At 24.6% G+C, this 11,833-nt stretch overlaps 2 protein-coding genes across 2 annotated transcripts; one reads left to right on the forward strand and one right to left on the reverse strand.

Annotated features, from left to right (window-relative positions):
- Window positions 1-1,067: 1,067 nt before the first annotated feature.
- LOC122849377 (telomere-associated protein RIF1) lies at window positions 1,068-8,767 on the reverse strand. The gene is made up of 4 exons (XM_044148071.1): window positions 8,695-8,767; window positions 8,268-8,479; window positions 1,659-8,175; window positions 1,068-1,628 (listed from the first exon to the last, which is right to left on the reverse strand). The coding sequence occupies exons 2-4, from the start codon at window positions 8,366-8,368 to the stop codon at window positions 1,101-1,103; spliced, it is 7,146 nt and encodes a 2,381-aa protein (XP_044004006.1). The 5' UTR covers window positions 8,369-8,479; window positions 8,695-8,767; the 3' UTR covers window positions 1,068-1,100.
- Window positions 8,768-10,207: 1,440 nt separating this feature from the next.
- LOC122848434 (protein farnesyltransferase/geranylgeranyltransferase type-1 subunit alpha) lies at window positions 10,208-11,821 on the forward strand. Its single transcript, XM_044146511.1, has 5 exons — window positions 10,208-10,429; window positions 10,724-11,078; window positions 11,145-11,345; window positions 11,411-11,594; window positions 11,668-11,821. The coding sequence occupies exons 1-5, from the start codon at window positions 10,291-10,293 to the stop codon at window positions 11,764-11,766; spliced, it is 978 nt and encodes a 325-aa protein (XP_044002446.1). The 5' UTR covers window positions 10,208-10,290; the 3' UTR covers window positions 11,767-11,821.
- Window positions 11,822-11,833: the final 12 nt, after the last annotated feature.

Raw genomic sequence — 11,833 nt, forward strand, 5'->3', positions numbered from 1 at the left:
GTCATGTAAAATAATTAAAAAGAAAATTAATTTATCAATGAAATTAAATAATTATTTAAAGCTTAATTATGTTTATTAACAATATTTTATTTATTATTTAACTTTAGATATATTGTCTCAATTGATCTTGAAATACATAATCATCAACGTTATATAAAATCATCACAAAAAAAAATTCTCGTGATAAAAAAAAGTAGCACATGAAGCTGAAAATAAAAAGAAGAAAATACACTTTTTTTAAAAAAACGATGATGGTTAGTTTTTTGTTATGATTATTATGTATTTTTTTTTTTCAAGGAACTCTTTCACAAGCATGATTACATTTAAATGAAAAAGAAAGTAAATCAAAAAAAAAAAAAAAAAACCGGAACCAATGGATTATTATTTATTGAGAATTTAAGCACTATCGAATCTAAATATTACTCAACATTAAAATTCCAATATGAAAATTAAATATATTATAAATATTATAAATTAAATTTTGTAATATTTTAAATATATTAAATAAATTTATGTGTGAATGATGATAAAAACAAACATCAAAGTCAAAATATTGTCACCAGTCTATTGACTGTAACTCAATGGCCATTGAAATGTAAATTAAATAATATTATAAACGATCTCAATGAAAATATAAACAAATAAATATATTATTTAAATAATAAATTAATTTTCAAAATTATATATTGTATAAAATAGTTTTATTATCAATATAGATAACATTACAAGTGCATACATATTTATCCAATTAAAAATTCTAATTGTTTTGATTTTTTTTAGTGGCATTTAGATAAATTTTACTTTTTATTTTTCTTTTAATAATTGATTATTATTATTATATACAATTAAGTAGAAACAAAAAGAAAAAAAAAAATGTTTTAATGAATGATAAAATGATTTTACCTTAACAATGAAAATAATAGCTATATTAAATTCAAAAATTTATTAAGAATAATTATAAACAATAGAAAGCATTTTTTGCTTTTTTATATTATTTCTATTATTAATAATAATTATTATTATTGTTTTTTTTTTAATAATTAATTTTAATGAAAAATTATTCTTACTTTTAAGCTAAATGATTTTTGTTTTAATACAGATTATTTCATTTTTTGTTTGACAACATCAGTAAAGCCAGCAAGAAGAGTATCAGTACTTAATTTTTTAGATATTGATTTAAAAATAGCTAGTAACTCATCTTCACTCATATTACTTTTTGTCAATGTATCATCAATTGTTTCTGGTTTAACCATATTATTGAATAATTTAATAGCAACATTTGGAGAATTTTTTTGTATTTTATCAGCAACAGTACTAGGATCCATTTGATTATTATTATCAATTGTTTTTGTTATTGAATCAATTGATAGTTTATCAATGATTGGTTCAATTGTTAAATCTTTATCAACTGGTACTCTAATACCATTTTTTTTTTCATTATTCAATACTGTTGTTAATAATTTTAATAGCTCTGATGATGTGCAAGATTTACAAATTGCTTCTTTCAATATATTTGCATTAATTGTTTGTAAACAAATATCTGATGTTACTTGTTTTTTATAAGTTGTTAATACTTCAGTTATAAAATTTTTTTCTGTAGAAAATAATTTTTGAATTTCAATAAGTACCTGATGAAGATTATTTATTTGTAATAAATTTTTAAATTTTTCATCATCAGCAATATTAATATTAAATATTTTCATTATTTCATTTAATTTTTCTTCTTTTGTCATATTATTCATTTTACTTTTAAGATGTCCAAATATTTGTTCAATACTACATTTTTTAACGACATGTTGTACAATAACATCTAAATCAAGTTCTTTAAATATAAGTGGTTGTGAAGAATTTTGTTTTGATTGGCTTGTTGGTGATACTGTATCAATAACTTTAATTTTTGGTAATTTTAACAACTCACTTATATCAGTCACAACACGTTTTGGTGTTTCAATTGATGAATCAATAATCATTGATCCATATTCATCAGACAATTGACTATCAACATGTTTTTGTGAATTTTTATTACTCATTGAATTATCAATTGTTGTATTTGGTGTTGATATATCACAACTTGAATCAATTTTTTCTTGAGTTATTGGTTCAATTGTTGATTCAACATCTTCAATAATTCCTTCTTTTTCAGCTGGTGATTGTGTAATTTCTTTAGTTTGTAATTTATTATTTTTAGTAGTATTTTTTTTATAATATTCATCAAGAGTACGTTTAACATAATCAACTGTATTTTGTCCTTGTATTATAGATATATTAAGTATTTCATTTTCAGGTCTTTTAGCAAGATCACCAACTTTTATTATTTTTTTATATGTTAAATATTTTATAAATCTACTTCTCCAAAGTGTAGGTGGAAATTCATCAGTAATTTTAGATATTGGTTCTTGACAATTTATTAAATTTGAATATATTGGATTTGTTTTGCCAGTTGATTTATCTTGTGATTGTGAAATATTTATTGGGCTTAATTTTAATGATTCATTTATTGAAGATTTATCAGTAACAGGTGTTGCTGGAATTGTTGTAACCACAGTAATTTTTTTAGTTATTGGAATTATTGGAACTGTTGTTTCTGTTGTTGAATTTGAACGTTTGACATTTTGAATTTCAATATTATCATCTGATGTTGTTGATGATGATGGTGATGGTGATGGTGATGATGATTGTTGTAGACCTTTTTTTAATGCTCGTTCATGTAACATTTTACCAACAGCAATATCATCTGCAGCATCAAGTACTGAACTATTTGATATTGAACTTTTAAGTAGTGTTGATGGTGTTGATGTTTTTAAAACAGTTTTATTAATTTTATTTTTATTTGTTAAATCATAATTTGGATCAAATAAATCCATACTTTGTTTAAATTTACCAGTTAATGAATCATGACAATTTAAATCAAAACTACTTGCCAATGTGTCTTTTGTTTTTTGTTTTGTATTTTGTTGATTATCCAAATTATCCATTGAATTATCTGTATTATTATTTTTAGATAATAAAATATTTTGTGATTTAGAACCAGTATCTAATTTATCATTTGTTGATGGTGAATCATCAGGACTTTCATCACTATCAGATTCTAAATCCATATTAGCAGCATCCTCCAATTCATTTCCAATTTTTGTTAAATATTCATTTTCAGAACTTATTTCCATGTCTGTTACATTTTCAATTGGACTAAGATCAGTTGTATCAATTGTTGTATTTTCATCTATTTTACAACTATTATTATTATCAATTTGTATTTTATTTCTTAATTTTAATGGTTTAATTTGAAAAGGAGTATCGTTTTTACCAAGTACTACAAATCTTCTAGTAACTGGAAATGCTCTTAATGGTGATGATAATACACGATAACCCATTTGTTTTGATACTGGTGGATCAGCAAAACTAACACGTTTTTTACCATTAAATGATGTATCATTATCAGTTGTTGTTGATGATGATGATTCAATCAATGATACCTGTCGTTTAAGAATACTAACACTTGGTGATGCTGTTAATGAAGGTGGATTTGCAGAAGACCATTCTAATATTTCAAGTTCATTATTTTGCATTGATGTATTATCATCAATACCTTTATCTTTATATTCATTATCATTTATTTTATATGTTCTTTCTAGTTTTGGTGATATTTTTTCACCATTATTTTTTAAATTACTAAAAAGTATTGATGATCCAGTATTTTTAATTTCACTTATTTTCATATTATTGAATATTTTTTCTTGACGACTTCCACTTGGACTATTTATTTTATCAGGTGTATTTAAATTAACATGACGATCTTTTTTTGCTACTGGTGAACCAAAATTTAATTCATTATTATTTGTTTTTTTATTAGCTACAAATTCAGCTACATTTGTAAATTCATCTGATGGTTTATCGTCATTATTAGCATCATTATTCATTCCTTTTAACATATCCATTATTTGAGTAGTTCTTCGTTGTGATGGTGGTGGTAATGTTGGTCGTTTTTTAATGAATATTTTACTACTTTTTGGTGATGTTGTTATTGCAGTTGTTGGTTGTTTTAATTTTTCCGGTGATTTTTTAGGAATTAAATTACTTGTTGATTGATTATTTTCATTGATCAATGGTATTGTTTTACTTACAATTGGTGTTGATGTTACTGGAACATTTGATGAACGTGATGATGGTGAATTTAATCTTGATAATCTTTTTTCAATACGTTTTGGTGATCTTGTTGGTAATGTATCTTGTGAACTTTCAACAACTTCTTCATGATCACTAGTATCAGGTTTATTTACTGTTGATATTTTTTCATTATTTATTAATTCACCAATTTGTTCTTGTTGTTCTTCATTTGGATCTAAACTACTTGATTTATCAGATGCATCATCAAAACTACTGTTTAATTTATCATTATCATTATTGCTTTTTTTTCTTTTTCCTGATGGACTTGTTTCTTCAGTTTTTATATTATCAGATTGTATTTTTGAATTTTTCTTTCTTCGATATTTTGTTAATTCTTGACTTTCTTCATCTTTACGTATTTTATTTTGTTTATTATCAATTTCATCAGTCAATTTTGATCTACGACGACCTGGTAAATAACTATCGCTTACCATATTAATACGTAAACGCAAAAGTTCACGTTTTGTTTGTTCTGGTAAATTTTTTTTACCACTTTTTGTTGTTTCTTGACTGCCAGATGATTGATTTTCACTTTCATTTGAAGAATTACTATCTGAATCACTTGTTACATATGTTTCACTATTTAAACTTGTATCAGGTGATGAACGTTTACGTTTTTTATTATCAATTGGATTATCAGATTCATTGTCAGATGATGCTTTACGTTTTAAATTTTTATTATCAGTATCAGTTGGTTCTCTTGGTTTTATTGATCTACCACGTCCTCTACCACGTGTTAATAATTTATCACGTTTTTTAGATACCATTTCATTTTGTTTATCATCAATATGTTCATTGTCATTTGGATATTCATCACGTGATTCAAAATCTAATTTTTTAGCAATAGAATCTGATAAATTATCACTGGTATTTTCTTTAATAGCAGTTGAGTCAATTGATTTTACAATTGTTTCTTCATCCATTGGACTTGACTCATTTTGTTTATCAATGAATGATGTTTTTTGTTTTTTATTATTATTATCATTATCATCATTTTCAGTAGCTTTTTTTCTCTTTTCATTAAACCATTCTTTTAAATCTTGTGTATCATGTGACTGTGATTGTGATAAATCATTATACAATGCTGGTATATCATCTCTTCTTCTTTTAAAATTTTCTTTTTGATGTTCAGTCAAACAATTAACATCAACATTAATAGCATTATTAATAACAACATAATCTTGTGATTCATTATCAATTGGTATATTACTGACAATTTTTTTAAATTCATTATTGTCTTTTTTCATTGATACAAGTTTAGTAACTGTCGTTGGTGATTTTGTATTACCAACACGTTCACGTCCAATATAACTACCAACAATTTTAATTGGTTTTTGTAATTTTCGAGGATCATTAATCATTTGTTTTTTTTTATTATCAGTTATTAAATTTTGATTAAGAAATATTGCTTCTGCTTCTTTTACAATATCTAATAATGCTTTTTTAACATCTTGTTTTAAATCAATTGACTCATTTAATGACATTATATTAGCAACTATTTCTACACTTTTATGACAATATGCTGCTAAAAATGTATCATGATATACTGCTATAAAATAACTTGTTAAATATTTTGCATGACCTTTTATAATAATAACAACTGTATCCCAAGTATTAATTATTTCTTTTTCAATATTATCATCGCGTACTTCAATTTTTAGCATATATTCAATTGTTGATTTAACAGCTTCTAAATAATCAAGTGTTTTATTATAATCAGCAAGGCTATAAGTTGACATGAGCACTAATGACAATGCTTTTAATGACAATTCACCCTCTGGTCCCATTAATGTTTCTCTTGTTGTATCACGTAGTATATGTATCATTGATGGTACTTGATTATTTGTAAATAATACTTTATAATCAATTGTACTGATAATTGTTTCTAAACAATATGCAACAAAACGATAACATTTTTTTTCTTTTAAACAATATTTATTAATTGTATTTGTCAATGTATCAAGTATTTCATTTGGTTTAACTGTCAAAATTGCATGTGCTTTCATGTCAAATAATTTATACAGCTTAATCCACAATGATATAATCATTTTTGCTTGTTGTGGTGCAGGTGTTATATCACGCCAAAATGAACAAGTAAATGGAAAATGTATTATTTTAAATATTGTTGAAAAATTATGATTAGTATCATTGCCTTGATTAATATTATTATCGTCATTAATATATTTAATTAATATACCAGCAAATATACGCCATACTTCAATAATAATTGAATAAAAATTATCATGACAATCAATTTCAATTGCTGATATAACTGAATCAATAAATTCAAGTATTTTTGTATGAGTACTTAGTGTTTTTAAACCACGATGAATTATTGTTTTAATTGAATCAAGATGTCGAAGTTCAATTTTTTTTAATACTGATGGATTTAATAATTTTTTAGCCAATGTTATTAATGTATCATCATTACATGTAAATTGATTATGTGGTAAATCAGCAAGTTCTGGTATAATTGTATTGATAATTAAATTACTCATTATGATTGAATCATTAATGTGATTTGTTATTTCACTGATAACAATTATTAATTCTTTAAACATTGGTATACGTTCATCGTCATTTGATTCTTCAATGTATTCAACAAGATTTGACCACAATATATTACATAATTTATCACGATTTTTTAAATCATCATCAGTTAAATTTGTTATTAATAATAATGCTTCACCAACACTATGAAATAATCTTTTATATATTGATTTAAATACTACATTTGTTATTGCATCTGGTAGTCTTTCTTTTAATGATAATGTTATTAATTCACGATCTTTTTTTCTACGTACTAATAATTGTAATAATGCATCAACAGCAAGTACACGTGTTTTATGAAAACGTTTACCTGGTGATGCAATAATACCACTACTATCAATTTGTGTTGATAACAATGGTGTATCACCAAGTGGTCCAAAACAAAATTCTAAAAAACCATTTAATACTTGTTGTAAAAATTCAGCTGATTTTGGATCTAATTTTATTATTAAATGCCACCATGTTTCAAGTTTAACCAATGCAAGTGATTCAATTTTACTATTCTTTGCTGTTAATGGAATACATAATAATTTAATACGTCTATTTGATGATAATTCAGTTGGATTTAAGGCAAAATTATCCATTAATATTTTCCAACATAAAAATGCTTGTTTACGAATTCTATTATCAGATGATTTAAATGCTTTTTCTTCAATTCCCAATAGAGGATTTATTAATCCAGCACCACCACGATGTAAATCAATACCTAATATTTGTACACTTAATGACCATTGTGTTGCCCAATCATATTCTTTTGATTTAATTAATAAATCCATTCTTGGACAATACATTTTTGATAAATCATCTTTATATATTAGCCATAATTTTGGTGAACTTACTTGCATGTATGCTACAAGATTTGTTTTTAATGCTGTTGATAATAATTCAAGTGCTAATTTACGTTGTTGGGCAAAACCCATGTATGCTAATAATATTATTTTATCAAATAAAAATACATGATACTTAGTAACATAATTTTTTGTAGATGTTAATGCATTAGCATATAATCTTTGAAGTAATTGTATTGATTTAAATACCAATTGGTACTCAATATCATCTGTATTTGTTGAATATTTTTGTTCAGCTTCAGTTAGTAAATTTATATTTTCAGTACATGATAATGGTGATAACCATTCCATTTTTTTTGAATTAACATTTTGCATACAGTCATTTACGAATTTTATTGTTGTATCATTATCAGAAAATTTTACCAACAGATTTATATCCAAACTTTCCAAAAATGTGAAAAATTTCAAACGTTTGTCTCTGGGTAAATGTTGGCCAACTTTGTAAAGACTCAATGGAACATCTGTCTCATCAGCAATAAGACAAATAAAAGTTTGACGTGCTTCTAAACTCAATTCTTTATCATCACTGGAAGTTAGATCCAGGGCTACTAGACAAACCTCCATTGCTTGTAGTGGTTTTAACATTTGTTCCAACGCAAATATACCTGGAGAACTAATAAAAAATATTTTTAAAAAACCATGCCTTATGTTACATGATAACTTGTTGAATTTATTTGATAGAATTTTATATATATTTTTTTTTACCTTCTGAAATAGGTTAGGGCACCACATTTTTCTGATTTACTGCTGGAAGCTTTTTTTATAATTTGCCAGTATTTTATTAAAACTTGCTCTATTGTAGCCATTTTTTATTATTGTTAATTCAATCAACAATTGATAAACATGACAACAAACAAATGAAAATTACAGTTCTCCATAAACTGTCAGCTTCACAAGTTTATAACTTGTTTTAAATTCTAAAGAAACAAAAAGAAAATACAACAAATTTTATTAATAAACAAACTTAATTAACACAACAATTAATTATCTGAAATTAATTTTTTCTATTTACACTTTGTTTACAAATCGTTGAAATTTAAATACTGCGTATTTAAATAAAAAAAAAAAAAAAAAAAACTCAACCCGGCAACAACTTCCAAAATTAGTCGGCATAAAAAAAAAAAAAAAATACCTAAATAATTTTATGACGCTTTGTTTGTGAAACTTAAAGATTCTTTGATTATTAAAATTTGTAGATTTAATAATTAAATTATTTTTATTAACAGTTACATTTTATTCAAATGAAAAATATTATTTTTTTGTATATTGATAAATTATGTGTGTTTACAACTTTTTGGTTAGTTTTTGATTGATCATAAAAATCGCGTTGAAGTTGGAGCAAGTTGGAGTGAGTTGGAGCAAGTTGGAGAGAAGCGGTTTGATTAATCCATCAAAAATTTTTTAATAGTAAACAAACAGTTGTTTATTTGCTTAATTGTATTGACTATTGTCAAAATAAACAAACCTTTTAGACACTATCTACCAAATCACTGATATAATTTGTTGATTTATTACAAAATATCGATTAGAAACAAATTATAGCACATAAGTTGGCGCCTTTTTGCGCCTTTTTTTTTTTTATATATCGCGTTTTACTTCTATTGACTTCTATTTTCTTCCATTTGCAATCATCAGCTGGAAAAAAAAAAAAAAAAATTCTTTTTTTTTTTAGGCTTGTTAATTTGTTTAGATATCATCGGTTGGTAAAAATAGGGTTATGTTTATGTATATGTTATTCTAGACAGTTCTAGAATTAAAAATAACCAAAAATAACAAAGAATTTTGTGTAGTGGTTTTTTGATTAAGCTGTTGGCAACACTGATTGTTTTCTTTTTTTACGGTGATATATAAATTGATATAAATATTATGGTGAAATATTTTTCCGATTTTCTCCGTGTTTTTTAGGTGATTGACTATTAACGGAGTAAAGACGGAGATTTTCTTCAGTTTTTTTTCACATTTATTACAAATAAGATTTAAATTTCAAAAGTTATATTGCAAAAACAGCTTTTATTTTTGCACCCCTTAGTACACGTACGAAAATTTTTTGTAGTTTTTTTCGTAGATCTGTCTACTAAAAAATCTACAAAAAATTTTTTTAGATTCATGTCTAACAATCGTCGAGTTCACTATGATCTTTAATATTTTCATAACATCTTAACTGTTGCAATTTTAGTACATCTGTTAATGTTTCAGAAAATTCATGTGAGAATATGTGTCTTACTACTACAGATTACTATGAAAATTTATTTTTCTGATCGAATATAGTTATTTTTGCTCAGGTCTAGTTTTTCGTTTTCAATTACAGTTAACTAATAATTAAAAAAAATTAACTAATCTTTCAATGATTAGTATAAATCGTATAAATTGTTTGTTTTCATTTTGTTATTATAATTAGTAATTAATTTTTTAACTATTAGTTAACTGTAATTGTGGACGAAAAACTAGCCCTACGATTGTTTAAATTTTTTGAACTGATAAACTTTTAAATATTTGTCAATTGTCATTCAGCACAATTCAGCAGCGAGTATTTATTCGTCGCTGTCAAATATTTTATTTGTCGCCAGCGAATTGTTTCAAGTGTAAATTCACCTTAAAATCATCATAAAAAATTTTCTTGTATACATGTAAACAGTAGGTATATGTAAATATTTTGTGTGTCATACAAATTGCTCTCTGTTTTTGTTGTTTTTTGTACAGTAAACATTGTTGATAATTTGAATTAAAAATGTCAGATGGTTCAGATGAAGATATTGAGGACAGCCCTTGGGTCCTTTACAAAAACCGAGATGAATGGAAAGACGTTGTGCCAGTCCCTCAGGATGATGGACCACACGTTATTGTTGCAATTGCATACTCAGAAAAATGTAAATATACAATTTTTATTTCTTGTTTACTAACTCGAAATTATTAATAACACTCTCTTTATTTTTACATTTCTAAAAAACAGCTATAAATAATAAACATGTAACTCTTTTTTTTTTTTTAATGAGCTATTGAGTCATTGAGATTATTTAATTTAATTAAAGTTTCTAACCTTAAATACAAATGAATGTTTATTATTATAAATCTTTTAACTCCAAAAATATATAAACAAATCATCTAGTTAATTGATATGATAGTATTTTAATATTTAAATGAATTTTTATTTTGTTTTTTAGTCCAAGATGCGTATGATTATTTTAGAGCAATTTTAAAATCTGGTGAAAAATCAGAAAGATCATTGAGTTTAACTGCTGATTGTATATGGTTAAATCCAGCAAATTATACAGTCTGGCAATATCGAAGGGATATATTAAAAACACTTGGTAAAGATTTACAAGAAGAATTACGATATGTCGATACAATGATTGAATCAAACTCCAAAAATTATCAAGTGTGGCATCACAGAAAGGCTATTGTTGAATTACTACAAGATGCAAGTCAAGAATTAGATTTTACAGCATCAATATTAAGAAAAGATGCTAAAAATTATCATTGTTGGCAACATCGACAATGGTGTATTCAAACATTTAGGTAAATTTTATTAAATCTTCTATAAAAATATTGAAATTTAATAAATATTAATTTTTATTACTACAGATTGTTTGATAAAGAATTAGACTACATAGAAGAATTATTGCAAGATGATATAAGAAATAATTCAGCTTGGAATCAAAGATACTTTGTCATTAGTAATACAACAAATTTCGAATCAGATGTTATAGATAAAGAAATTGATTTTGCATTAGAAAAAATATCAATTGTTAAAGAAAATGAAAGTGCTTGGAATTATCTCAGGGGGTTTGTGTTTAAATTATTTAATTTTATAAATAAATTTAATTAATTATATAAATATATATTTTCAGAATATTGATGCATGATAAAAATGGGGGCTTAGCATTTAATGAAAAAGTTTTAACAAAATGTGAAGAATTATACAATAATGGATGTCGAGCAAATCATCTTTTAGCTTGCATCATTGATATTTGTCAAGGAAGATATCGAAATGAACCACCAGATTCATTATTTCACATTGATCGAGCACTAATGGTAATAATTAATTTATATCTAAATTTTACATTATAATTAAACAAACAATTTATTGAATTTTTTTAATCTGTAGCTTTGCAAAGATTTGGCTGAAAAACATGACAAAATACGTAGACGTTATTGGCAATATATTATTCAGCAATTATCTGAAAAATTAAATTCCACAACGTAAATATAATATGTCGAAAATAAATCACTTGTTAATGCATCAAAATATTCAAATAAAAAGGAAGAAAAAA

Source organism: Aphidius gifuensis, linkage group LG2, assembly GCF_014905175.1.
Source record: "Aphidius gifuensis isolate YNYX2018 linkage group LG2, ASM1490517v1, whole genome shotgun sequence".
NCBI lineage: Eukaryota > Metazoa > Arthropoda > Insecta > Hymenoptera > Braconidae > Aphidius > Aphidius gifuensis.

Coding starts and splice junctions, on each gene's coding strand:
- LOC122849377 (XM_044148071.1), bottom strand. CDS start 8,368: ATGGCTACAATAGAGCAAGTTTTAATAAAATACTGGCAAATTATAAAA. Junction 8,176..8,267: donor GCCCTAACCTATTTCAGAAG/GTAAAAAAAAAT, acceptor ATTTTTTATTAG/TTCTCCAGGTATATTTGCGT. Junction 1,629..1,658: donor CTGATGATGAAAAATTTAAA/AATTTATTACAA, acceptor AATCTTCATCAG/GTACTTATTGAAATTCAAAA.
- LOC122848434 (XM_044146511.1), top strand. CDS start 10,291: ATGTCAGATGGTTCAGATGAAGATATTGAGGACAGCCCTTGGGTCCTT. Junction 10,430..10,723: donor AATTGCATACTCAGAAAAAT/GTAAATATACAA, acceptor TTTGTTTTTTAG/TCCAAGATGCGTATGATTAT. Junction 11,346..11,410: donor GCTTGGAATTATCTCAGGGG/GTTTGTGTTTAA, acceptor ATATATTTTCAG/AATATTGATGCATGATAAAA.